Genomic DNA, 27,762 nt, shown 5'->3' with positions numbered 1-27,762 from the left:
GCTGTTGCACTGTTTCCTTTTCATTAACTACAAGTTCTGGATTTCTCTCCCCCTTTCCTTCTATTACCCATCATTACATTTTTCTTTTTGCTTATGCATATTTAGTCATTATCCCTTCTGTTATTTTTGTCATGTCTTTGGCTCTTATTTTTGTCTATAACACATCTTGACTTTGTTTACCGATCCCCTTAAGTCCTGGGCCCTCTATTTATTACCCACCATCATGTTCCACCCTCCTCCCCTTCACATCCCACAGAATACACAAGTTGAGACCTGGTCAAAGTACAAATTCATATTGGTAGGAAATTCCCTATTACAAAACAATATCAGATCCCTTACCCCAACCCAGGTGACCATCTCCTCCCCACCTCCCCCCGGGAGATGTTTGGGTCCCGTTCCACTGGGCAGCAGTAAAAGGGCGTAGTAGTCTTCAAAGTAACACGGGATTGTTCTCAAGGCTGGGGTCAGCAAGGCACACTCTGCACGACACTCACCCTATCTAGTCCTTGTCTAGTCCTTGACGGGGCGGAGGGGCTTAATTCCCAGAAGACAGGATTTGGGGAAGTGGGGACTCAGGGAAGGGTCCGGACCTTGTGACTCCTGCCTGCAGGAGGGAGATGGGGAAGCTATACCTTGGGCTGGGGACCCCCCTCCTTCCCACCGCTGGGAACAGACAGGGTAGGAGGGGGCAAGTGGGGCTCTGCTGCCTGGAGGGCTCAGGTCTGAGCAGCAAGGTGCCTGCCCCCCAACATCCAACCCAGCAGAACTATTGGGAGTTTACTACCTAAGGACACATTAGAGGTCGGGGGTTTTCTTTGGAATTTGGGAGGAGACTGCAGAACATGAGAAAAGAGGTATGAACTAAGGAGTCACACTTTTAGGAGTCCTTGGGCCAGATTGTGCAGAAACGTATCTCCCCTCCCTCAACTCATGAGATAAGATTGCCAGGTTTCCATTGTCATGTCCTCTAGGTCAGAGATAAGGAATTAGAGGTCCCAATGGACCCACCAAGGTAGAAGTCACAGATGAGATGCCTGTGTTCACTGACAGGGGTCTGGCCAGAGGTCAAGCGGCACTAGATTCCTGGCAGAAAGCTGAGAGATCAAAAAGAGAAGCAAGAGCCAGGGCCATGGCAGCTCACACGTACATGGCCCGGGACATGACAAAGCCTTTGCTTGAGTAGGAATCAGAGGGGCTAGCGTAGGAGAGGGCGTCATAGATGGGGTTGATCTTGTCCAGGTAGTCTTCCTCATCATCATCCAAGTCCTCCAGATCCAGGGGCAGCCTCTCCACAACAGGCGGCCCTGAAGGCACCAGGATGGGGGACCCGAGATTCATGGCCCCCAGGATCAGGGGCCCCGACCGCTCTTCCAAGGTGGGCAGCTCATGGTACCGAGGCATTTCCTGGGGACAAGGAGGGAATAGGAGCTCAAGGTCACTTCCTGAGCTTGACACAGAATCCCCTTGACTCCAAAATCTTGACCATCTCCCCACACCAACCAGACCCAATCTTACCCCTTGTCACGGGGTCAGTCATATGGCTTGTCCCTAATTCAAAGCATGGACCTCACCCTGTCAATCCCGAGTCTCTACTCTGTCTTTTGATTTCTGATCTGAGTCTTTCCCCGTGAACCTTTGACTTTGATCTTGATCTCAACTATTTAACCTTAAGCCTGAAATAGCTCCTTCAACTTTCACCAGTTACAACTTCAATATCTGACCCCTGACTTCCAGCAGATGGCTGATGGGACTACATGTCTTACTGTATCTAGCAGATGTAGATGTTCAACCAGTCTTCACTCTAACCGCAGGGCCCTGGGATTTTTCAGTCCTGACCTCCCCCACTGAATTGTAAACATAGCTCCGTGACATGAGCTCTGACCGGAGACACAGCTCTGAATCTGAGTTGTGACCTTTAACCCTTAACTTCTGTGTTGGCGACTATACCCAGCCTCATCCTCACCCGAGATCCTACCTGCTCAGCACACGAGACGCCAGCATCAAAGTAGGGGGTCTTGAGTGGGCTGTGCTCTGAGGCCCCAAGAGTGAAGAGCTGGGAGGGCTGCAGCGGGAGGGGGCAGGATAGGTCAGGACCCCCGCCCAGCCCACCTCTTTCCCCAACTCCCTCTCCCCACCATGGTCTTATTGGGGAAAGGTGGCGGGCGGGGAGGGAGGGAGAGGGGGGGCGCAGCCCTGGGTTCCGGGCAAAGAGCTTACCATCTCTGGCTCCTCCAGCTTTGCCTTTGGGGTTGGTGGCTTGTATGACGGAGGCCCCTCCAGGCTGTGGGGTAGGAGGGAGACCGGGTAGAGGCTCAGACCTAAGCCCCCCGACCCTAGGGCCATTGCACAAGCCCCTCCTCCTGCCTGCTATCCCTTTCTATCCCCCCCCCCCCCCCCATTCCCCTTGCCCAGCTCACTCCTATCCATCCCAGGAATCTTCTTCCAGGAGGCCTCCGATTCCCCAGGAGGATCACGATCGCCTGTGAGGAGGTCACATTGGACTGTACACCTCCCGCTTAGGGCACTTAACTGAGTTTGTATTTGAAGTGTCTTTGTTTTTTGTTTTTTCTCTCTCTCTCTTCTGCTTTTCAGAATGGAAGGGAGGGAGGGAGAGAGAGAAGCATCGATAAGAGAGACACTTTGACTGGTTGTCTCCTGCACACACCTGAACCAGGGTGGAGGTGGGGAGTGAACCCACAACCCAGGTACATGCCCTTGTCCATGAATAGAACCAGCGACTCTTTAACCACTGAGCAACACTGGCCAGGGCTGACATGTTATTTCTGATATCACTCAATGACTGTAACCAACCATGAGCAAAGTGAGGGAGAGAATGAGATCTTGATTATCATGGTGTTCCCAGAACCCACTATGAAGAATTCAGTAAATATTCATTAAGAGAGTGAATATAGGATTGAAACGCTTTCCTATCCATCCTCCAAACCAGCGGCCACCAACCCTTCGGACCTCACGGACCACAGTGGTCCATGGACCACTGGTTGGCGACCTTTGCTCCAAACTATGCCAAGTCCCCTCATTCAGAGCATCCTGTGTATAAAATAATGATGGGCACTTACTATGCCTTCAGTACCCAACTCAGCTCTGGCTGGGGCAGCTCAGTTAGTGGGTGTCGTATTGTGCACCAAAAGGTTGCTGGTTCAATTCCTGGCCAGGGCGCATGTTCAGGTTGTGGGCTCTCTCCCGGCTAGGGGGCATGCAGGAGGCAGCTGATTGATGTTTTATTCTTACATCAACCTTCCTCTCTCTCTAAAAATCAATACAAATATTATCCAAAAAAACCAACACAGCCCTAGCCAGTATGGCTCAGTGGATAGAGCTTCGGCCTGCGGACTGAAGGGTTCCAGGTTCCATTCTGGCCAAGGGCACAGGCCCGGGTTGTGGGCTCGATCCCCAGTAGGGGGAGTGCAGGAGGCAGATAATCAATGATTCTCTCTCATCCATTGATGCTTCTATTTCTCTCCCCTCTTCCTTCCTCTCTGAAACCAATAAAAAAGTATATTTTAAAAACAACAACAATGGGAGAGAATCACTGATTGGAAGCCTCCCGCATGCCCACTCCCGGGCATCGAGCCTGCAACCCAGGTTGGTTCATAGGTCGACCCTCAACCACTGAGCAACGTGGGGGCACTTTTTAAAAAATGTTTCTCTCATCATTGCGTCCCTACCTCCAGGGCCTGGGCCTGGGTGGCTACTGTTTGAATACTTGTTGACTCGATGAATGGATGTGAGACTGTGTCCAGGTTACACATGTCAAATGCATCTCATCATGCCTGGCACATACAGTGCTCTACACTGAGGAGTGTGGCCAGTTTTCCCCAATACCCAGGCTCCTCCTTTCCCATCGTAATGAAGGTTTTGGCTGGGCACGTGGCCACCCAGAATAAAGACTACATTTCCCAGCTTGCCCTGCTGTTAGGGACAGCCATGTGACAGGTTCAAGTGAGAAGTGATGCATTTCCTTAAAGGGTGACTGAATACCCAGTATTTCTTTCCTTTGTTAAAAAATCTATTTTTGCCAAAACCAGTTTGGCTCAGTGGATAGAGCGTGGGCGGACTGAGGGGACCCGGGTTTGATTCTGGTCAAGGGCATGTACGTTGGTTGTGGACACATCCCCAGTGGGGGGTGTGCAGGAGGCAGCTGATCAGTGTTCTCTCTCATCAATGTTTCTAACTTTCTATCCCTCTTCCTTCCTCTCTGTGAAAAAAAAAATCAATAAAATATATTTTTAAAAATTCAATAAAATAAAATCTATTTTTATTTATTTCAGAGAGGAAAGGAGAGGGAAAGAGAGAGACATTAATAGTGAGTGTCACAGGGAATTGATCGGCTGCCTCCTTCACACCCTCCACTGGGGATCGAGCCTGAAGCCCAGGCATGTGTGGCCTGACCGGGAATCACACTGTGACCTTCTGGTTCATAGGTTGACACTGAATCAGAGCCACGCCAGTCAGGCTTGAATACCCTGTATTTCTATTTCCTTTTCCCACCGGCAGGAATGGGCTTTGAGGCCAGGACAGCCCTGTCGGGCTGTGACGTATGTGGATGATGATAGGAGAGTGGGGAGCCTTTGACACGTGAATAAAGGCGAGCGACAAGACAGCAGGAGCCTGGGCTCCGATGACTTCGCAGAGCAGAGCTGTCATATCCGTGATTTATGAGACACAAGCAAACTCTTCTCTCTGTGCTATTTAAGTTATAAGTTATTTGGGATGCCTCTGCTTCATGGAGCCATTACAGATGGTTTTCTCCCATCTTTACCCTCCACCGCAGGGTCCCCGTTCTGGGACCCTCCCTCCTCCACTGCGTGGTGCGCGTCACTTACTCATCTTCCTCCTCCTCTGCCCCCTGCAGCCTCTGCTCCTTCCGCTGCTGCCGGCAGATGAGGATGCCCGTGGCGACCACCGCGGTGGCAATGATGGCGGCGATGATGCCCCCGATGATGCCCCCGGTGGCTCCTGCACCTGACGTGTTGGGGGACTCTGCAAGAAGAGGGACAGTATGAGGGGGTCTCCGGGGGGAAGCCACAGCTCCTCACTCACAGCCCAAGTCACCCCCCTGCCCGCCTTAAAGGCAGGGGACGTTCTCTCATTCAACGCCTCCTTACCAAGCCATTTTTGGGGAATTTATTCATACAAAAGCCCCCACCCCGACAGAATTTATGTCGTAGTTGGGCAGGGAGACAACAGTACAGACACAGCTACAATGTGCCAGGTGGCAATTAAGTGATGTAGGATAAAGGTACATGGTGGGTCTGGCCAGTATGGCTCAGTGGGCTGGGCGTAGTCCCATGTACCAAGATGCTGTGGGCTCAACCCCCCATAGGGACCCCGAAGGAGGCAGCCGATCAATGTTTTGTTTTTGAAAAAGCTTCATATTTTTTTAAAAAATATATATTTTTATTGATTTCAGAGAAGGGAGAGGGAGAGATAGAAACATCAATGATGAGAGAGAATCGTTGATTGGGTACCTCTTGCCCGCCCCCTGCTGGAGATCGAGCCCACAGCCTGGGCGTGTGCCCTTGACTGGAATGGAACCGAGGACCCTTGAGTCCGCAGGCCAACCTTCTATCCACTGAGCCAAACCAGGTAGGGCCAATGTTTTTTTTTGTTTTGTTTTGTTTTAAATATGTGTTTATTGATTTCAGAGTGGAAGGAACATCAATAATGAGAGAGATCCACTGAATGTTTTATTTTTATATCAATATTTCTCTCTCTCCCCCTTCTTCTCTCTAAAAATAAATAAAAAATTTTAAGAAGCCGAAACCGGTTTGGCGTAAAGCGGATAGAGCGTTGGCTTGCGGACTTGAATGGACTGAAAAGTCCCAGGTTCGATTCCGGTCAAGGGCATGTACTTTGGTTGCGGGCACATCCCTGGTGAGGGGTGTGCAGGAGGCAGCTGGTCGATGTTTCTCTCTCATGTTTCTAGCTCTCTGTCCCTCTCCCTTCCTCTCGCTGTAAAAAATCAATAAAATACATTTTTTTTAAAAATCTTAAGAAAACAAACAAAACTGCCAAGTGGGGAAGGTGGTAGGAAGTGACAGAGCAGGTGGTCAGAGAGAGCCTTACTGCGGGTGACATGTGAGCAAAGAGCTGAAGGGGGTGTAAGGGGGTGAGCCGTGGGGGATGGGGGGGATGTGTGAGAACGTTCCTGGCAGAGATGGCAGCTGGTGCAAAGGCCCCGAGGAGGAAGCTTTGTGCTGTTTTTAAGGAACAGCAAGGAGCAGCCAGTGAGGGGGGGCAGAGAGAGGAGGGACGGGAACTGGTGGGAAGGGAAGCAGAGCTACAAGGCAGAGAACGGAGGCGGGTAGGAGGGGTTCGGGGCTTAGGATGGGGGAGGGGGGGTGTCCTGGGGTTAGGATCATAGCCAGGCATTCATTATCCGAGGATCAGAGCTGCGCCAGCCCAACAGGAAATGCCAGGAGAGAAACTCACGGCCCCAAGGCCTTTCCTGTGCAGCACACTTCACACTTCCTCGCGCTGTTATTGGAGTCATTATCGTGTATCTGCCAGTCTCTACACTGGGCCGCACGTTCTGGACGGGCTGGTCTGGCTGGATGTGTGAGGGAGGGTGGGCCTGGGCGCTCAGGACCTGCTGGGAGCCAGACTGACAAATCCCCGCCCTGCCCTCTAGGTGGGAACGGGGGGCTAAAGGGGGTGTTAGACTATAAGCAACCAGAATGCAAAGCCCCGGCCATGGGCCCCACCCCTCCCATGAAGCCCAGACCACAGAGGGGATCCAGCCCCCAGAGGGACTGTGTCTGGAACCCAGGACTGTCCGTTTTCCACACTTCCTGGTCCACAGCCGGCTTGCTCCGGAGGGCTTGAATGTGGGAGGGTAACAGAGTGACTGCCGCTCAGTCCACACCGGCCATCCTCAAGTTACTGTCATTCCAGGCGTCCGGACTGCACGGGAGTCTGCCCGCGTCCCTGCTTCATCCCCAGCAATTCAGTGGAAGTCAAAACTGGCGGAGAGTGAATTCACCAAGCCCCGCCCGACCAGCCAGCCCACTGGGCAGAGGGGCTCAGCCTCCTGAGCAGGGGCAGCCTCGGAGCAGACAGCCCGGGGCAGTGGCCCGGGGCCAGGGAGGGAGGTGGCTGGGACTTACCCGGCCCCTCCCAGTCCTCACCCCAGCCTCCGGTGGGGAGAGGTTCTGGTTGTGGGGAATGAGCAGGGAAGCAGTTACAGCCCTGCCTCTGAATCACCGAAAATTCCCTCTGGCTGGTTCCCAGGGGCAGAGGAAGAGGAAGGAAGCGAGAAAGGCTGGGGCAGATCGTGGGCCTTCCCTGTTTCTCAGCACCCACGCTCCCTGGCCTCCTGGGGCCCCGAGAACGTTGGGGGCAGCGCTCCCTCCCCAGGTCTCCTCTGGGTCTGCGCTCCCGGATAATCGGACCACAGCACCCTCTGCAAGCGCCCAGGGGTCCGGGGCCCCGGCGTGGCCCGGGGAGTCAGCCTCCCACGGTCTGGCCACTGCCCGGAAGGCAGCCTCCGCCCAGGTCCCAGTCCCACTGGCCTCGGGGGTCTCAGCAACCAAGGTGTCCTTCAAGGACCCAGCAGTAAGAGCCCCCAGCCCCCACTCCACGGAGCCCAGGTCAGCTTCCCCCCCCAGGAGGGGGTCCAGTGTACTACAAGACACCCTGATTTTTCCTCCAAGGCGTTTATTAACTCCTGAGTGTCACAGGGCAGGGCTGGGGCAGGCCGGAGCCAAAACCGAGTCTCTGTTGGGGGCGGGGGTCCTCTGCGGTCCCCGTCCCCTCCCCCATGCAGCCTCGAGACTGTAAGTCCAGTGTGTGATATTCCACCTCCCTCCGAATCCCAGGAAAGTGGGAGGTAGCAATTGCGCTCCAGTGTCATCCAGACAAACGAGTCCAACCAGTCTGAGCCAGGGCCCCTGCGGGCTGTCTCTGTCTCTGTGTCTGTCTCTGTCCGGGGTCACACGTACACCGCCCGCCGGGAGATGAGGGAGCCGTCCAGCTGGGACTCCATGTCGTCCTCGAGCGCGAGGGACGGAGGCAGCATGAGGCACTTCTCGGCCTTCTCCTCCTCTTCCTCGTAGTCCTCCTCCGCGACCTGGCCGTCCGGCCTCGGGGGGCCCGGGGCTGTGGTGGTCCAGAAGACGGGGCCCCCGTTCTCAAACACTTGAGTTTTCGGATCGTAGGATCCCTGGCCGATGTCCGGTCCTCCTCCTGCTCCTCCAAGGCTCTTCCTCCTCCTCCTCTTTCTCAGCAGCACGAAGGCCAAGACCCCCCCAGCCAGAAGCAGCAGCACCAGCAGCGTCCCCACCACGGCCCCCCACACCATGGGACCCTCGTCTTGGGCAGAGGCCCGGGGGCCTTCTGAGGAGAGAGGAGGAGGGGTGAGAGAGAGAGAGAGAGAGAGAGAAAGGGAGACACAGGTCAAGAGGATGCGCCTGGGAGGACCCGGCAGGGGGGTGACAGGAACAGGGAGGGGACTGACTGGCAAAATGGGGGGGGGGAGCAGCAGGGAGAACCCGTTCGCTCTTTGCTACAGGCCGAGTGCCTTGCGTGCGGAGGGGTTCCCAGCCGGTCCCAGATCTCCTTATCCCCACAGCATTATTAAACTTCCTGGCCGACATCTCAGAAACCGGGTGATGTCACTGAAAATTCCCTGTTTCATTGCGGGGGGAAGGTGGTCAGATCTGGCAACACCAGAGCCTCAGGTCCTCCCCCCGCGATGGGCCGTAGCTGAGTGAGGCTGTGCCTGGGAGGGAACAGAGTTCCACACCGGCCACCAGCTCGCTTGCCAGGACCCAGGAGGCACGTGACCCCCTGAGGATGAGCTGAGGTCATGGTCACAACACCTTGGAGTGGATCCAGCCAGGAAGAGGGAGAGGCGGATCGAGCTTTGCCTCCAAAGCTCTCTGTGCGCAGAGAAGGGACCTTCTGAGAACTGCCCTGGAGCTGGGAGCACCTGGTCTGGGCAGCATGGCCCGCCTCCCACCTGGGCACCCATCCTGGTTCCACCTGCCCCCGGTGCCACCCGCCTCCTGCCTGGGCCACCCATCCCTGATGTCACCAGCCTCCCGCCTGGGCACCCGTCCTGGTTCCACCTGCCTCCTGCCTGGGCCACCCATCCCCGTGCCACCCCCCTCCCACCTGGGCCACCCTCCTCCGTGCCACCTGCCTGGGCCACCCATTCCTAATGTCACCCACCTCCCGCCTGGGTCACCCTAACTCCGTGCCACCCGCCTTCTGCCTGGGCCTCCCGCCTCCCTCCTGGGCCACCCATCCTGGTGCCACCCGCCTCCCGCCTCCCGCCTGGGCACCCGTCCCCAGCACAGAAAACGGGGCTCAAACCGTCCCTTTGCCCGCTAGTGCTCCCTGCACTGGCTAAACTGCAGGGGGGAGGCCTGGGGGGAGGGGGAGGGGCCTGGGCTCCACACCAGGGACAGACATGTACAATGGGAACTGATCACACGGGCTTTCCCCACCCCTGTATGCAGGGGCGAGACCAGAGGGGCCACTCACACCAGACCCTCCCTCCCCAGCCTCTGTGCAGAGGCCCCAGGGCGGCTATTTCTGGGTGTTTTAAAAAGGGGGCTGTCAAGGCAGTTACGTGACTCGCAAGCAGCAGTTAAAGAGAACAGGAACGCCCCTCACGCGTGAGGGTAAGTACTACTTTGCGAACCTCTTTTGGGGAAAATGCATGTCTCTCCCTGGATCCTGGGCGGGCGCGGAGCAGACAGTCCACACGTCTGGAGGGGGGGCGCCTGTGCCCGGAGCCGCCGAGCCGGCCGTGAGTGACCCTGCCCGTGGGCCGAGCTCAGTCTCCCCGAAGGGACGCCGGCCGGGTGTGGCCGTGCCCAGTCTGCACGGTGTGAACCACCCCGGCGATGACAGCACGTCTGGTCTGCGAGCGTGGGGGGCGGGGAGCCCGCCAGGAGCGGGGGCTCCCGGGCGAGGCCAGGTGCTGGCCCTCACTGCCGGGCCTGGACCTGCCGCGTTTCTGTGGCATCTACCTGTGGGCGTGGCCTGATGGCGTTTGGCTGCTCCCGGGCCTGTGGCCTCCTTTGGGATAGTCGGGGAGGGAGCGGCTCTCCTCACTGCTCCGTCTTTGTGGGGCTGTGATTCTGTGTGCGTCCCGGTCCCCGTGGGCCTGGGTGTTTCACTGGGTGAGAGCCCAGCAGCGGACAGCCCCGGGGTGCGTGTGCGTGTGCGTGTGCGTGTGCGTGTGTGTGTGTGTGCACTCCTCCGATGGCCGGTAAGTGTGCCCGAGTCTGGGTTCCTCAGGCTGCACCCCTGGGAGTGCCTTCTGCCTGTGGGGGGACCCGTTCCTCAGGTGTGTTTCTGGGTGGAGGTTCCAGTTGGGTGCCTTGCTGGGTGGGTGGAGCTGACTTCTCAGGGTGTGCCTTGGAGGGCAAGGCCGGTGTCTCATTCGCCAGGGGTTTCGGGCTCTGGCCAGCTGTGATTGGGTTGGGCTCAGTGCTGTGACCCCACCCCACTGCCTCCAGCCTAAGCACAGGCTGAGCCTGCCTCCGCTCTCTCTCCGCTGTGTGTCTCGGGGTCTGTGTCTCTGAGTTCACATCGAGGGACTCGGAGAACTTCCCACCCACAGAGCCACTTCATCACCAGTCACCGTTTCCAAAGCACCGACTCCAGGAACACACACGCCCCCCATGCACTACCAGGGGCTCCGGACAGAAAGGACTGAGTTCACCGTGAGAAGCTCGGTGTGTCCGGTTGGCTACCTCACTGTGGGCGTGTCACTGGCTGGAGCCCAGGCCAGGTGGCTGGTCTCTTCCTGAAGTCCCTGCCCTGCCTCTCCCCTCCGGGAACCGCCCGCATAGGCCTCAGCCCCCAGAACTCCTCTGCCAACCCCTGCCCTCTATCAGCCCGGCCCAGACCCCTCCTCTCCCATCACCTGGGGGGTCGGACCCCCACCCCCCCCCGCCGGCAGCACAGCCTCCCCTGTGTGGCCCGAACCAGCGCGAGGCACGTGGGACCCGGCCACCTCCCCCGCCCCGAGGCCCGCTCACCTCGGACGAGGACCACCTGCTCGGCGCGGCCCCAGCCCTCGGCGTTGCTGGCGGTGCAGACGAAGGTGGTGTTCACCAGCCTGTCCACCAGGTGGACTAGCAGCTGGGGGCCCTGGACTTTCGCTGAGGCCGGTAAGGAGCCCGAGGTCCTGGGGATGGGGAGGTCACATAAGGGGACGGCCGGGCCCACAGAGCACAGGCCAGGTCCTTGCTGACAGCCCTCCAGGGACCCTGAGCTGCCTGCTCCCTCCTTTTGGACGATCCCCCTCCCCACCCCCGTTCAGGCTCCAGCCCTCCTCCCTCAGACCCAGGAGTCCAGGCCCCCAGCCCTCCTCCCTCAGACCCAGGAGTCCAGGCCCCCAGCCCTCCTCCCTCAGACCCAGGAGTCCAGGCCCCCAGCCCTCCTCCCTCACACCCAGGGGTCCAGGCCCCCAGGACTCACGTGCTCCAGGTGTAGCTTGTGGGCTGCGGGTTGCTGCGAACATCACAGTTCAGAGTGGCCTCACTACGGCCGAGGTACCAGTTGTCGTCATAGCCAGAGATGGAGACCTCGGGCGGGTCTGGAGGAAATGGGGGGATTGGCTCAGAGAGGGGAGTCCCAAAGGGGACGACAGGCAAGCAGACGGACGGGACCCTGTGGGAATGGGACAGGCTGGCAGGAGGTGAGCCGTGGGACTGTCGGGGCGAATCCCGCGCCTGCGAGGCCGGAGGACGCCGTTCCGCACTCGGAGGAAGCTCCTCTCGGGGGCAGGGCCCGGGCTGTACGGACACAGCCATTTCCCCGGCAGCGTGCACGGGGATCTGGCCGAGCCTCAGTCTCCCCCAGCGGTCGGCAAACTCATCATCAACAGAGCCAATATCAACAGCACAACGACCGAAATTTCTTGTGAGAGCCGAAAACCGACTTCTGCGCAGGGGCCACGAAGTTTCAACCACACTGTGCATGCCCGTCCACACGTGGTATTTTGTGGACGAGCCACACTCAAGGGGCCAAAGAGCCGGGTTTGCCGACCCCGGGCCTAACCGAAGGCATGGCTGAGAGGGGCTGGGGGGACTGAGAGGGGCTGGGGGGAGCAGCGCCAGGGAGGCCTTAGGGCTGTAGGAGGGGCGTGCGTGTGCACAGTGTGGGGAAGAGCTGGCACAGAACACACTGGAAGGCGTCAGCACTGTCAGGGCCAGTGGGGTGGGTGGGAATCATTTTCGGAGGCAGGAGTTGGTGTAGAGACCACAGGAGTGGATGGAAACAGAGTGGATGAGCGTGTGCGTGCAGACAGCGCTGGCTCAGGCAGTGTGGACAGAGGGGCAGTGACAGTGGGGGCAGCGTCTGCCACGGCCTGGCCGTGTGGACGACAGGGCAGTGTGTGGCTGTGGCCTGGGGGGGGCGGTGTGGAGCACAGGCGCAGGGCCGGCAGGCAGGGCGGATGTGGCCGAGCCCAGTGGACGGCCGCGGGCGCTGCGGCCGCGGGGAGGCACTCACAGCGCACAGACAGGATCACGGGCAGCAGGTCGGGCTCCTCCAGGGCCTCGTGCTCCACCTTGCAGGTGATCCTGACGCCATCTACTTGGCTGGAGGGCACCACGGCGTAGCGGCTGGTGACGGTGACCGTGCCGGACAGGGGCCCCGCGGTCTCGGTCTCCTTCTGCTCCCCGTGCAGGGGCGAGAGCCAGGAGATCTTGGCGGGCGGGCGGCCCCCCGAGGAGACGCAGCGCGCCACGGGCACCCGCTCCGCGCTGAGCGCCACCTCCTGGGTCTCGGCGTGGTTCTGGGGCTGGGCTGGAGGAGCGCAGGGGGGTGGTCACCGCGGAGCTGAGCAGCGAGGGCCCAAACCCCGGCTCTGCTGCTCAGCTCCAGGAACTCCCCAGCCCGGTACTCAGGCCCCTTCGGGGAAGGGGGATAATGAAAGCGCCCACTGCACGGAATGGCGTTGTGGACTAAATACACGGATATCCAAGCACACCGACCAGTGCCTGGCACGCACTGCTCAACGTAAGCGCTAGCCGTTACGTCCTGCAGCCAGTGTCTGCTTTCTGCTCTGCTGGACAAGCGGGGTGTCCCAGAGCCTGGGACTATTAAAGAAATATTGACAGTAGAACCGCGTGGTCCCGAGGTCCCGCTGAAGGCCTTCTTTCCCTACGATCACCACTAATTTGGTGGCAGAAGTGGGATAAAGGCGGTGAAGAAACCCCTTCTCACCCATCCTCTTGGCAAACGTGAGGAGGAATAAAACCTCCAGGAGGAGCAATGCCAACCCCCAGGTATGGATGCGTGAACCTAACCAGAACCCGCCCTGAGTTCTGCTCACATCGCTAGCTGCCTCCGGGACCCCATCGGGGGTCTCCTGAGTTGCTTCTTTTCTTTTCTTTTCAAATATATTTTATTGACTTTTTACAGAGAGGGATAGAGAGTTAGAAACATTGATGAGAGAGAATCATCGATCAGCTGCCTCTTGCACACCCCCTACTGGGGATGTGCCCACAACCAAGGTACAGGCCCTTGACCGGAATCGAACCTGGGACCCTTCAGTCCACAGGCCGGTGCTCTATCCACTGAGCCACACCGGTTTCGGCTCTCCTGAGCTTCTTCATGCGGTGTAGTCCACCTCTCCCCGACCAGCAGAGCCTCCGATGGGCCTCCCCCCTCCCCCCTCCCTCTGTCCTCTGACGGCTCCAGGACCGCCCACCCATCCCTCTACCCACAGTGGGGGCCTCGGTGACCCTCCGCCTGCAATGCTCTCCCTCCTCCTCCAGACTCCAGCTGCTCTTCCTCCCGGGAGCTTTCCTGACTCAGGGACACTCACTCACACCACCTGCTCCCCAAAAGCCGAGGAGGGCTGTCCCCGCTCCCACCGCAGCCCGGGCCCTCACTGTGTCTCCTCAAAGAACAAAGGACTGCTCAGAGAGACCTTTGGGAAGCGGGGTGTGTGTGTGTGTGTGTGTGTGTGTGTGTGTGGGAGTGAGCTGGGGCTGATGTCACCTCCTTAAAAAGAGAAGTGAGGGCTTCGGGGACTGCGCGGGACAGCCCTCCAAAACTCGCGGGGCCGAGCGGGGAAAGCGAGCTGCCAGGGTGACTGGCTGCGGGGAAGTCGCTGGGAAAAGGTAGGGATTCCAGGGGAATGCCAAGACTTCGCAAGAAACGGCATCTTTGGGGAAAAGTGCCTTCCCCGATGCCGCCCGTTCCGCTCACTCAGGGGCGGTGCCAGTCACGCTCGGGGCCAGAAGGCGGGGGTCCTTCCTGGTGGTCCTCCTCCGACCCAGGGACAAGCACCTGCTGCCTCCTGCAAGCAGCCCGCACTGCGCCCACTCCTCCACCGCCTCAGCGCGCCTCCTCTCCAAGCCAATGCCTTCTCTCGCCTGGTCCACCTTTGTCTCCGCCTTCAATCCCGCCCCCTCCCGCCCCCCAGTCCTCCCCCCTTGTATCTTTCCGTAACTTGAACAATCTGACCAGGGTGCTTTTGTGGTTTGACCCGTGAGGCCCTCGCAGTCTGGCCCTGTTGGTTTTCCTGCCTGTTGAGGGCCACTCAAGCCCTGGCCATCAGCCTCCGCCTGTTCCTGGAACATGTCAAGCTCGCTTTCACGTCCCAGCTCTTGCATACGCTGTCCCCCTGCTTATGCCCCCTTCCTCTGCTGGCGGCTGCAGCCATGGGCGGCCTCCTCCGTCAGCGGCCCTGGCTCTGCATACGGCGCTGGAGCTCTTACTCCCAGGGAGCATTGCGACATGCTGGCTTGTTCACTCACTGATCTTCCTCTGGCCTCACCTCTGACATATTTCCCCCCCTCTCCACTGCCTCCACCTGGTTCAGTTGTCATCACTTCCTCCCCAGACTTATGCAGTCGCCTCCTCTGGGGTCTCCCAGCTTCCACTTTCTCCCCGCCATGCAGCGGGACGGAGCCTGTGAACACGCAAGCCGGTCACGCCCGTCTCTGCTCAGAACTTCCCACAGCTCTTGTCCTCCCAGAATCTGGCCGGTCTTCACGTCGCCTGCACGGCCAGCTACGACCCATCGCCTCCTTGACCTTGTCCCTGCCTGCTTTCCCCATTCACGCATCTCCAGCCACACAGACGTCTTTCTCCTCCTCAGATGTCCCCGGTGCACCTTACCTCAGGGCCTTTGCACTTATCATCCCCCTGCCTGACCTCTCCTCCCTCACGTAGGTCTACCCAGCTCCGTCACCTCATTCCAGTTCTTGCTCAGGTATCGCCAGACCTCCCTGGCTAAACTTGTAACCTGCTCCCCCTCAACTTCTATAGCACCTACCGCCACCTGACTCACCCCTTTTTCTTTTTACTCAGTCCCTGGCACCCCTTTCTCAGAGTATAAGCCCAGGAGGACTTTATCCCCGGAGCCTACAATAGTGTCCGGCACACAGTAGGTATTCAATGTATGTCTGTTGAATGCCATGTTGGCTGCTGTATTCCCAACCTGCAGAATAGCATCCGCAAACGGTACTCGCTTAATGCTTGCCGCCTGACTGAAGGCTGCGGAGAAAGCAGACAGAAGAGACCAGCGCGGGGCTCTCCCACCCTGCCCGCCCCCCTCGCCCCTGCTCACCGATGGTCCGGAGCCAGGTCACCCCACGGCTGGTGCCCAGGGGGAAGGTGGCGAACTCGCAGGAGAAGTTGCCCTCGTCCTCCACTCTCAGCCCCTGCAGGACCAGCGTGGCGTCCCGCAGCTCGGCGCCGGGCCGGGCGCCGGGGCTCTGGCCCATGGAGCGGAAGGACAGCCGGTCCTTGGGGAACTGCCGGCTGGGGAAGCTGAGGCCGTGGGACGGGTGGAAGGCGGCCACGCTCTGCAGGTCCCCGGACGGGTCCAGGCGCTGCCATGTCACCTGGGAGACGTTGCCCTTAGGCCCCGGCGACTGCAGGTGGCACGGCAGCTCCACCGTGTCCCCCAGGCGGCCCCGCACCTCGGCGGGCATGCTGACCCGCCCATTCTGGGCTCCTGGGGAGAGAGCAGAGAGAGGGGCGGGTGAGGGGAGGACCCAGACCTCCAGGGGGGCGGGGCCCCCACCGAGGGGGGAGGGAGCCTGCTGGGAAAACACCGTGCTCAGCTTTCGGGAAGCCTAAAAAGGCCAGCCAGAAAAGATGTTTTGTGAAAAGCTAAGAACGTTTGAGTCCAGACTATATGACATGTTATTATGGAGTTATTATTAATTACATGTTACTAATATTACTGTTAATATTCTCAGATGCTTTGAATAAATTATGGTTATAGGGTATTCCTTTTTCTTAGAAAATATAGGATTAGCCCAGCCAGGTGTAGCTCAGTGGTTGAGCTTCGACCCAGGAACCAAGAGGTCACAGGTTCGATTCCTGGTCAGGGCATATGCCCAGGTTGCAGGATCAATTGCCAGTGGGGGGCGTGCAGGAGGCAGCCAATCAATTATTCTCTCTCATCATGGATGTTTCTCTCTCTCTCTCCCTCTCCCTTCCTCTCTGAAATCAATACAAATGAAAATATAGGATTAAATGTCATGTCTGCAACATACTCTCAACTGTTTTTTTCCAGCAAAAACTATAAAAAGGTCTAGAAAAAGTGGTGAAACAAACATGGCAAAATGTTACAAACTGTCAAGTGTAGTGGGAGGGGCTGTGCTTCCAACTCATACATGTATATTTGAAACTTTTCAGTATCAAATGTTGGAAGGGAAAAAAAAATCCTCTGAAACAAAACTGATTAAAATATAGCCTATCCCAAAATAATTTTTTTTAAACTTTGAGCCTCCCTCCCACCCCCCAAAAAAAACAAAAACAAGAAAAAATAAAGAAAAAAAAACACCACAATTTTTGAGCCGTAGCTACTCTGGCTCAGTGAACAGAGCGCAGGCCCTCAGACCGAAGGACCTTCAATTCTGGTGCAGGGCACACACCCCAGGGCTCCATCCCCTGCCCCAGGGGGCACGGTCTCTCTCACACGGATGTTTCTCCCTCTTTGTCTCTTCCCTTCCCTTCCACTGTCTCTAAAAATCAAAAGGAAAAATATCCTTGGGCCCCAGCTGGTTTGGCTCAGTGGATAGAGCGGCCTGCTGACTGAAGGTTCAATTCCGGTCAAGGGCATTACCTTGGTTGCGGGCACTTCCCCAGTGGGTGGTATGCAGGAGGCGGCTGATTGATGTTTCTCTCTCTCTCCATTCCTCTCTGTAAAAAAATCAATTAAAAAATATATTTTTTAAATATATTTTACGATTTTTTACAGAGAGAAAGGGAGAGGGATAGAGAGCTAGAAGCATCGATGAAAGAGAAACATCGACCAGCTGCCTCTTGCACACTCCCTACTGGGGATGTGCCCGCAACCAAGGTACATGCCCTTGACCGGAATCAAACCTGGGACTTTTCAGTCCGCAGACCGATGCTCTCTCCACTGAGCCAAACCGGTTTCAGCAATAAAATATATTAAAAAAAATAAAACCTACAGCTCTCTTTCCCTATCTTATTTTTCTTTAGTATGTTTTTATTGATTTCAGAGAGGAAGGAAGAGGGTGAGAGATAGAAACATCAATGGTGAGAGAGAATCATTGACCGGCTGGACTCTAAAACCTGGGCAGGTGCCCTGACTGGGAATGGAACCATGACTTCATTGATCGGCTGCCCCTGCATGCCCCCTACTGGGGATTGAGCCGACAGCCCGGGCATGTGCCTGACTGGGAATGTGACCGGTGACCTCTTGGTTCATGGGTCGACACTCAACCACTGAGCCACCCTGGTCAGGCAGTTTTCTCGCTTAAAAAAAAAAGAGAACATTTTAAAAACTTGATTTTAGAGAAAGAGAGAGAAAAGGAGAAAGGGAGAAACATTGAATGTTTCTGTGGCAACTGAGGATAAAGACGACCATTTGCTGGCTGTGTGATCTTGGGCCAGCCATGTAACCTCTCTGTGCCTCAGTCTCCTCCGCTGTCACACAAGGACAACAGCCGCGAGCATGGCCCAGGGGCTGCCATGAACTTTAGGGATATTTGTGGAGCACTTGTGCGAGGCCACAGGAAGGAACAAACAAGCTGAGCATCATCTCAAGAGGCCCTTGTCACTTAGCCTCTGGGCAAGGCCGGCCACGGGCACACGCCCGCTCTGCCTGACCCAGCGTGGCCTCCGCACCAAAGCGCAGCAGCGGGCGGCCCTAATGAGAGGGTGCCAGCCAAAGGCCGCCCGTGGGTGGGGCCAGTGCCGGAGGCCTTTGGAAAGAAGCCATCCATCAGCGAAGGCCACTGTGTGACACACACACCCACCCCTGGAACCCGAGGGCGCCCCCAGGGAGGGGTGCTCCCCTCCAGGGGCAGCTCTACAGACTCGGGCGTGTGGGATCCCTGGGGGCTTCCCTCTGGCTCCCTCCGGGAGGGTGACTTGTTCCTGAGCCTCAGTTTCCCCCATCTGTACAATGGGGGTGTCTAAGCTGCCCTGCAGGGCCCGTGGGAAGTTCCATGAAATGATTTCCTCGCCCAAGTCTTCGCAGGGCCTGGCGCAGCCAAGCACAGGTGGCAGCTGCCACTCTCAGACTGAACCAGTGGGTCGGGAGCCTGACCGCCAAAATCCAGACCGAAATGAACGTGGTGGGAGGCCAACTGGGAGGAGCTGCGGTGGGACCGCCCCTTCCCTCAGGACATCCCCTGGGGTGCCAGGACCCTTCACCCACCTGGCTCCCAAAGGCAGGAAGCGGGACAAGGGCCCTCAAGGCTCCGCCCCTCTCTAGCCGGGCCGAGAGGGAGGGCACTCTGTCAGGAAAAAACACCCAGGCCCTGAGCTACAGAGAGCAAAGGAGGTGGGACCGAGGACGTGGGCTTTTTCCTTGAGGCAGGTGGGAGGCGCGGAGGGCCCCTCAGGTGGAGAATGGCTCGGCTTAGGGGGGAGCTGGACGGAAACGGATCGTCAGATAGCAAAAGGCCCCCCGAAAAGGCTGGATAAAAAGACCCAGACGCTAAGACGGAGACTTGGTGCAGAACTGAAGGGATGTAGGGACCTGAGAGGATCCTCTCGGCCATTCTTTCCCCTCTGGGCAAACCCAAACGGTGGCTGACAAACAGGCCTGGGTGTGAGAGCCAGCCCCTGAGGACAGGACCTGTCTGTCTGGGTCCCTCCTGTATCCCCACAGCCTGCACCAGGGGCCCCGCAGCCGGTGCTCAGTAAGTGCTGTGCTCGGAGCCGGTGCCACAGAAGTGCCAGCCAAACCCGGCGCTCGTCCTCCGGGAGGTGACATTCCGGAGGGAAGGCAAACATTGCACAAACGGGCAGCACCACGGATGTGGCTGAGGCTGAAGGAGGTGGGAGTGGGGGAGGACCCGGAGCAGGGGATGACCCACCGGAGGGGGGCCGGGAGGTTCTCCTGGAGGAAGTGACAGGGAAACTGAGCTCCAGGCCCAGGGCCCCACGCCCGTCTGGGTCCTGGGATTGCCAGACGCTCCCTCTCTCCTCGGAGGGAGGCCGCCCTTGCACAACTAGGGTGGCGCCTCGGCAGCCAGCCTCAGATTTAAAAACCAACCGACCCACTTGGAGCTTCTGGAGCTGCCAACTCCCCAGGTCACTTCCCGCCCCGGACCCTGGCCCCGAGGCCACACGCCTCTCCCCGCGCGGACCGGGTTCTGAGATCCCGCAGCTACAAGCCTCCCGTTCTAAGTCTCTACTTCCGAATCAATGACCAGGATGGCTCTGCCCCTGGGAGGGGACAGCCCGTCTTTTTTAGGCATTTCCACCTCAGGTAAAGGTTTAGGATCAGAGGTTTGGAGTCATCCCTGAGTCCCCCCTCTCTCTCACCCCACATGCAGTCAGTCCATCAGGAAACCTGTCAGCTCCACCTTTAAAGCACATCGACAGCCCTGGCCGGTGTGGCTCAGTGGATAGAGCGTCGGCCTGCAGACTGCAGGGTCCGGGTTCAATCCCGGTCAAGGGCAACATGCCTAGGTTGTGGGCTAGATTCCCAGTAGGAGGTGTGCAAGAGGCAGCCGATCCACGAGGCTCTCTCATCATTGATGTTTCTCTCTCTCCCTTTCCCTTCCTCTCTGAAATCAATTAAAAGTCTCTCCTTTAAAAAAAAATATATACAAGCAACTGTCACCCAGCTCCTGGTAGGATGGCAGTTGCCCCACACAGTGTATTGCCACAAGCAGCCAGAGAGGTCCTGTTGGCAAACTCATTAGTCAACAGAGCCAAATATCAACGATTGAAACTTCTTTTGAAAGCAGAAAACTGACTTCTGCACGTGGGCCACGAAGTTTCATTCACACTGTACATGCGTCTGCACATGGTATTTTGTGGAAGAGCCGCATGTGGCTCGAGAGCCTCAGTTTGCCGACCACGCTATATCAGATCCAGCCCCTCCTCTCTGCTCCGAGTCCTCCCACGGCTCTCTCTCCACTCAGGAAAAAGCTCAGGTCTTTACCGCGGTCACAGGTCCATGGTCTGTGCTTGTCCTCCTCCTTTTTTTTTCTTTTCTTTCTTTTTAAATGTATTTTATTGATTTTTCACAGAGAGGAAGGGAGAGGGATAGAGAGCTAGAAACATCGATGAGAGAGAATCAACGACCAGCTGCCTCCTGCACACCCCCCACCGGAGATGTGCCTGCAACCAAGGTACATGCCCTTGACCGGAATCGAACCTGGGACCTTTCAGTCCGCAGACCGACACTCTATCCACTGAGCCAAACCGGTTTTGGCTCGTCCTCTTCCTGACCTCGTCTCCCACCCTTTCTCCGGTGGCTCACCCCGTTCCGGCCGCACTGGCCTCCTCCGGCTCCTCAACACATCAGGCCAGTCCCACCTCAGGGCCTCTGCACTTGCTGTTCGGGACTCGGGAAAGCTCTCCCCACCACGTGTCTCCCCGGCTCCCGCCCTCACTTTCTCCATCTCCCCCACCTAATCTTCTCCCTCCGGCTCCTCTGTGTCTTCTCCGCTGGAATACCAGTGCGGGGAGGGGCAGGGGTTCTCGGCCTCTGCCCTGCTCCCCGCCACCTCCCCAGAGCCTAGCACAGTGCCTGGCACACTGCGGGAGTTTCATAAACGTGGTGAATGAATGAGATGAGGATGGGAAATCAGCAGTACACTGGGCCACACAAGCTGAGGTTGAGTACAGGCTTGGACTTTTTTTCCTGAGGGCGCTGGGGAGTCATAGAGAGTTATAGACAGGCGGAGGTGGAGGCAGGGGAACAGGGTTAGGTTTGTGCTTTAGATAAAAGCCCTCAGAATGGAGTGGGGCTGGGACCCAGGGGAAGAAAAGGCCCCTGGACCAGGGTGGGAGTGATGGCGATGGAGGACAAGCTGGACTGGAACACGTCCAGGTGTTAGAATGGTTAGGAAGACGAGGGCGCTGAGGGGCTGTGGGGGTGAGGGGGGTGGGGGTGCCACTGCCCTGATGTTTTGAGTTTCGGGTGGAGTAGGGAGGAACAAAGCCAGGAAGATGGCTGGCCTGGAGGCAGGGCCCTCGTATCCCGCACGCTGCTGGGTGGGTGCCCACGCTCTGACCTTGGCCGGGACGTGGCCGGCCCCACAGTGGGGGAGAGCGGCCATGGGAACACCGGCTTCCCTCAGGAGGTCAGACTGGTGACAGCTTCATGAGGTGTCAGCTGGGTCCCCAGACACGCTTCCTTTCCCCGCGGCCCGGCCTGCAGGCTTCCTGTGGTGTGAGCCCAGGAGGGGGAGATCTAGGCGGAGGGGGGGGACACAGCGACTTACGGAGCCCTGGAGCGGGGAGGGGCCGGGGACTGTCCCTCAGGTCTGAGACGGGCCCCACCTGGCTGGCTCCTGGGGCTTGGCTCACCCACTCAAACCCTATAAAGCCCCAGCGTGACCCGCCCTCCCCTACAGGGTGAGACCAGGCTCCACAGGCCTTTGAAGGCCAGTGTGCTCCATGCGCTGGCCTCAGCTGCTGCCTCAGCCACCTCCGATAATTAATTAATTGCATTAATCACAGGGCCCACCCTCACAGCAGACATCCGGAGGCAGTCCGGCAGGATGCGGGGCTGCCTGCCTCGGCCTGGATTCTGCACCTGCCTTCCCTCCCCCAGGGGCTCGGGTCCCCAACGCCCTCCCCTGGGGGGTCTCCATTGCTGGGGCGGATCTCTAGGCTGCTCTCCCTGGCTGAGCCCCTCAGAGGAACCACTCAGACGCCGCTCTACATGTTTCTGTTTCTCTGCTCCTGTTTCTCGCTCTGCATCTGGTTGTTAGGGTCTGACTTGGTCTCCTGTGTCTCCAACTCCCAGGCCCAGGTCTCCGCACCGTTTCTTTCGCATTCTCTAACAGCTTTAGTGAGATACATTCCCAGACTGTACGATGTGCCCATTTAAAGGGTCCAGTGTTAGCCCTAGCTGGTTTGGCTCCGTGGATAGAGCGTCGGCCTGCGGACTGAGATTCCGGGTTCCATACCGGTCAAGGGCACATGCCTGGGTTGCGGGCTCGGTCTCCAGTAGGGGGTGTGCGGGAGGTAGCCGATCAATGATTATGGTCATTGATGTTTCTCTCCCTCTCCCTTCCTCTCTGAAATCAACAAAAGTATATTTTAAAAATTAAGTGTTCGGTTTTAGTATATTCATCGGTTTGCGCTTCCATCGGCACCACCAATTCCAGGACAGTTTTCCTGGCCCGAGAAGATATACCCGCATGCCTTAGCTGTCTCCATACTCTCTCCTCAGTATCTCTGACATCCGTGGTCTCGGTGTTCCCAGGTCCTGTCTGCCAGTCCCCGGAATCTGGCTCTCTGAATTGATTCCCTGGGTCTGGAATCTCTCAAGGGTCCACACCTCTCAGGGTCTGCTTCTCTGCCTCCTGGGTCTCCCCCGTCTCTCCTCATCTCTGACATACTTTCTCTGTGCCTGGGCCATCTCGCTGGGTCCCTTTTTCTCCTCCTCCCCCGCTTCATTTCTCTGTATCTCGGGGACATTAAAAATGTAACAGCGTCTCAGGCGGGGGGTGGGGTGGCGGGGGAGCTGGCCGGCGTGCCCAACTCCCTGTCCCTCCCTGTCCCCCACTCCCTGTGGCTCACACACAATGCTGGCCTTGAGGAGCCTGTGCCCTGACCTCCCAGTGTCCTAACACCTCCACCAGTCAGTCACCAAGGAGTTCTGGGCTCCCAAGTCTCTCTCCAAAGGCCATTTTCCTTTATCCTGGGGTCTCGGTCCCACCCAGTGTTTTTCTGCGCCATCCTTTCCCTTACCTCCTGTGTTTCTAACCCCATCCTTAAATCTGTGTCTGTTGGCTTCTGTCTCCATGCGTCCCCTCCTCCTCTCCCCAGGATGTGAGTGTCCCTTCCCTAATGAGAAGAGACAGCGGGCCTGGAGTCCCCTCTGCTCCCCCCCCTCGCTGCCATGGAGGCCTGGCTGACACGGGTGGGCAGGGAGAGCTGCGAGGCCCTGGTGGTGCACCCTTGTTGGTCAGGCCAGGGAGAAGGAAGCGGAGAGCCAGAGACAGGCACACAGAGATGAAGGAAAGGAGAGAAAGAGAGAGAGAGAGAGAGAGAGCTCTGAGATGGAGACAGATGAGGGACAGAGAAGGAGAGAGAAATGAAGACAGGAAGAGGGAGAGAGAAAGTGAGGGAAAAGGAAGGAAGGAGAGAGACAGAGAGAGAGAAAGGGAGGGAGGAAAAGGCAAAGAGAGAGAAAGTCAGCAGAGCAGAGGCACAAGGAGAAAGGGTCAAAGGGGAGGCTCCCTCCCTGCGGGCGGGCAGGCGTGCGGGTGCTAAGAGCTTTCACAGGGGATCAGCAGGGCTCCGAGTCCGCCCAGGGGCCTGCCGGCAGGGACGGTAGTCCCTGTTACCGAGGAGGAAATGCAGGCTGAGGGGCTGCCTGGAGCCCACCCTGAGCGCGGGGCCAAGAAAGGCTCTGGGTTACGTCTGAAGTCCGGCTTCTCAGCCGGTCCTGGGAGAGCGGCCCTTCCCACGCCTGTCCCCTCATCCGCAAAATGGGAACAGGGACAGGACCTAGGCCCCATCTAGAGCGTTCCTGAGCTGGCTGGCTCAAAGGGGGGTGCAGTCTGAGCATTCCCCCGGGAAGGAGAGGCTGGGAAGGGAGAAGGCGGCCCTCACTCAGCTCTGGGTCAGGGCTCGGAGTAACGCTGGGGGAAATGAGGTCAGAGAGGTGACCCGAGGTTCCCCCTCCAGACCCCCTCGGGCAAACCCTAGGGAAACCCAGGGTCCCGAGCTTCCGGTTGGGGAATGAAAAGCCAGGTCACCTGCGAGGGGCGGGGCCGCAGCCAGTTTCACCTGTTCTCTCTCCCCTTCCCCCTCCCACCCCCCCCCCCGGGCCGCGCCCCTCCCCCCGGGCCGGGCTGGAGGGGCTCCGGGCCGCGGAGGGGGGCGGGGGCGGGGATTAGGGCGGCGGCTCGGAGGACAAAGGCGCGGCCGGAGGCGGTAAAGTCCCCGAAACTCGGGAGCCCGAACCGGGAGCCGGGCGCGCCCGCCCGGTATCGGCCGGGCTCAGGTGAAAGTGAAACCGGAAAAACTTCCCCAGGGAGGGAGGTCCCCGCCGGCGGCCGGGCCGGGAAGTTTCCAGACCGCGGGGCGCGCCCCTTCCTCCGCCGCCCGGCCCGAGCCCCGGGCCCCCGGGGACACGCAGGACCCCAGTGACAGGGCCCCTGCCCGTCTGCGGGCCTGGACCTCAGGGCACCCCCCGAAGCCCAGGACAGGGGCTGCCTCTTGCAACCACCCCCCAAGGAGTCTAGAACCCAGGAATCTGTGAGCTCCTCGCCCCCGGTTCTCACCCGAACCCCAGGAGGCAGAGCCCCCCGCCTTCCTCCTCCCGGGGACCCAGAACGCAGGGCTCCCAGCCCCTCATTTCCCCCGGAGCCCCGGAGTCGGGGTTCGGCTCCCCGAAGGCCCTCCCCGGGTCGCCCCAACTCCCATCCCGGCCTCTCCGAGGGGCCGAAAGTCCAGCTCCCGCCCCTGCTCCAGGCCGTGCCCTCCGCATTCCCAGGGCGAGCCTCAGAGGCCCAGCCCCGGGAAAACAAAAAAATAAGGGCGGGGGACCCTGATCTCGCCTCCTCGTCTTCCCGACCCCCCAGCTGGGGGCGGGGGGGGACATTCCTGAGGGAGGAAGCGGACGGATGTCCAGGTCCAGAGGCGCTGAGCGGCGCGGGGCGGGGAGGGGGCGAGAGGCCTGGGCTTTAACCCTTTCGGCCCCGGATCGGAGCCTCGGGAAGGGGCGCGGGGGGGAACGGGGGTCCGGCGAAGGCTGGGGAGTTTGGGATTAGGATGGGAGGGCGGTGGAGAGGGGAGGGTCGGAGTCTCACTCAGATCGCGGGGGGCGGGGGGTGCGGTCTGAGTCGGTGGGGCCGGTCCGGAAAGGGGGACGCGCAAGCCGGGGGCCGGCGCGTTGGGGGAGGGGTGGGGAGGGTGCTCAGGGCCCCCCTCGGGAGGGGGGCAGGGGGCAGGGTCCGCGCGGGAGGGGCGCTCACCGGCTTCTCGGAGCAGCAGCAGCAGCAGCAGCAGCGGCAGCAGCGGAGTCGGCGACGGTCTCGACGGCGGGAGGGCCGCGGCCCGGGCCATGGGGGGCCCGGGGAGGGGCTGGGGGCGGGCGGCCTGGCGGAGGCCTGCGGACCACTCTGCGAGCGCCAACCGCCTGTGCGAGCCAGCAGGTGCCTGAGGGGCTCCGGCTCCCGGCCGGCTCCCGCCCGCAGCGTTCCCGTCCCCCGGCTTCGTCGATCTCGGTCCCGGCTCTGCGGGCTCCGTGCCCCCGGGCCGCTAAGCTCCTCTCTGGCTGTTAGGACGACGTCACAGGACCCACCCCCTGCCCTGCCCAGCCCAGCCCCGCCGAGCCCCGGCGGCTCCGCCCCCTCCCGGGATTCCAAACAGGCCCTACCCGGGAAGCGCGCCCCGCCCTCCTAGCGCCCGGGCCCTCCGCTTCCCATGATCCCACACTCCCCGCCCCGCACTCCGCCCGCCCCCTCCCACGGCTCCACACCTGCCGCCCCTCTGGATTCCACGGTCGCCCCTCCGGGGTCGATGATCGGCCCACCCCCCGAATTCTCTAACCCTTTCGGGTGTTCGAGCCTCTCCCCCTCGTGCTCTGGCCACGCCCCCTCTCCCCAGGAGCTCCGCTCTCCGTCTCCTGGGGGCTCCACTGAGGCCCCGGCCGTCTCCGCCCCCCGCCCCCCTCCTCGAGGCCCCGCCCTCCGCGAGCCCCCCGCCGTGAGGCCCCGCCCCTCCTCGAGGCCCCGCCCCTCCCATCATCTGGGTTGTAGCTTCTCCAACCCGAGAGCCCGCTGCCCGGCCTTAGCCCCGCCCACAGCTCTAGCCCCGCCCTCTGCGAAGGTCCTGGCCCTCCCGCCACACCTGCGCGGGGCTCGCGGGCTCTCCTAGGCTCGCCCCCTCTGGAGCCCCGCCCTGGCGCCCAGACCCCCAGCCCCGCCTCCGACTTCTGCTCTCGCCCCTCGCTAGCTGTGAGTCTGTCTCCCGTTTGGGGGGGCTCCTCAGAGCGGCCTCTTTCTCTTCCTACACCTCTTCCTCGGCGGACTCTGGGAGTCGCTGCATCGTTTCTTTCTAGATGTCTCTGAGTGCCTCCGTCTTTGTGTCTCTCACTATCTTATCGCTTTGTGTTTCTGGGCTCTCTGTGTCTTCCTATCTCTGTTTATGTTTTACTTGGTCCTGTGTGTCTCTCTCCCTCCGACTCTGTCTCTGTGTCTCTGCCTTTATCTATCTCCATGTCTGTCTCTTTCTGTGCCTGTGTCTGCCCCTGTCTCTGTGCGTTGTCTCTCTTTCGGTGTCTCGCTTCTCTCTGTGTCTCTCTCCCGATGTCTCTGCCCCTTGTCTCTGTTTTCTATTCCTGGTGCATCCATCCCCTCGTCCTCCCCAATCTGGTCCGCACCGCCTCCTTCCTACGCCCGTCCGCCAGGGGGCAGCACAGACCGGCCCCCGCGCGCGGCCCTCTGCTGGGCCCAGCCAGGATTTGGCCTCCAGACACTCCCCGCGTCCTTGTCCCACTTCCCTATCTTCCTCGCCTCCTCACGTCTCTGCTCGTCTCCGCTCCGGCTCTGCCCCTTTGTCTCTCCCCGCGGCTCCCGCTCCTCCGCAGCCCCACCTACCTCTTCACATTCCTTGGGCTGCCCCGGGGGGGGGCTGGTGAGGCCGCCCAGCTAGTCTGGGTGAGGGCGGGAAGCCAGAAGGCCGAGGGAGGGGATGCCACTGAGCGCCTATAATCCCTCCGATCCAGTGCCTCTGGGCGCGGAGCTGATCCGCTGGGAGCAGATGCCTGGGCTTGCTAGCAAAGAGCCCCCCTTAGATTTTCCCTCCTGCCCCGTCCGCCATACACCTGAGCTCTCCCCCCAGAAGCTCAGGGAGCCGGGACTTATGGAGCGGCGTTCATGTCTTGGTAATAATAATACTGCTAATAAATGCATTTGGCGCCGAAATTGGTTTGGCTCAATGGATAGAGCGTCGGCCTGCGGACTGAGAGGTCCAGTCAGGGGCATGTACATTGGTTGGGGGCACATCTCCAGTGTGGGGTGTGCAGGAGGCAGCTGGTTGATGTTTCTTTCTCATCGATGTTTCTAGCTCTCTATCCTTCTCCCTTCCTCTCTGCAAAAAATCAATAAAATATATATTTTTTTAAATAAATGCAGTTGGCACTTACCATGTGCTAGCCACTGGCCTGTGTGCTCTAGGGTCGCGTATAACCCACACAGACCCTAAGGGATCAGAAAATCGTGGCACAGAGAAAATGAAGTGACTCGATCCAAAGTCCCAGGGTTACAAACCGGCAGATCCGGAACGGACTGGCTTCTCTTAGTTCATTTCTCCTAAGAACCCCATGAAGGGGACACTCTCATGGTCCCCATTTCA

At 59.3% G+C, this 27,762-nt stretch overlaps 1 protein-coding gene across 4 annotated transcripts; it reads right to left on the bottom strand.

Annotated features, from left to right (window-relative positions):
- Positions 1 to 277: 277 nt before the first annotated feature.
- Positions 278 to 25,698, bottom strand: NECTIN2 (nectin cell adhesion molecule 2). 4 transcript variants are annotated; one of them, XM_084905426.1, is made up of 9 exons: positions 25,380 to 25,698; positions 15,566 to 15,955; positions 12,493 to 12,789; positions 11,458 to 11,575; positions 11,016 to 11,164; positions 4,845 to 5,001; positions 2,218 to 2,281; positions 1,964 to 2,062; positions 278 to 1,404 (listed from the first exon to the last, which is right to left on the bottom strand). In XM_084905426.1, the coding sequence occupies exons 1-9, from the start codon at positions 25,468 to 25,470 to the stop codon at positions 1,138 to 1,140; spliced, it is 1,632 nt and encodes a 543-aa protein (XP_084761552.1). In that variant the 5' UTR covers positions 25,471 to 25,698; the 3' UTR covers positions 278 to 1,137. The 4 variants fall into 4 exon arrangements, with proteins under 4 accessions (XP_084761552.1, XP_084761553.1, XP_084761554.1 ...); XM_084905427.1 differs by having other exon boundaries at positions 1,976 to 2,062; XM_084905428.1 differs by lacking the exons at positions 278 to 1,404; positions 1,964 to 2,062; positions 2,218 to 2,281; positions 4,845 to 5,001 and adding an exon at positions 7,661 to 8,355.
- Positions 25,699 to 27,762: the final 2,064 nt, after the last annotated feature.

The sequence above is a fragment of the Pipistrellus hanaki genome (genome assembly GCF_964339955.1).
Source record: "Pipistrellus hanaki genome assembly, chromosome: 15".
Taxonomy (NCBI): domain Eukaryota; kingdom Metazoa; phylum Chordata; class Mammalia; order Chiroptera; family Vespertilionidae; genus Pipistrellus; species Pipistrellus hanaki.
Note: the sequence above shows the minus strand (reverse complement) of the source record. Positions and strands in the feature narration are given on the sequence as shown.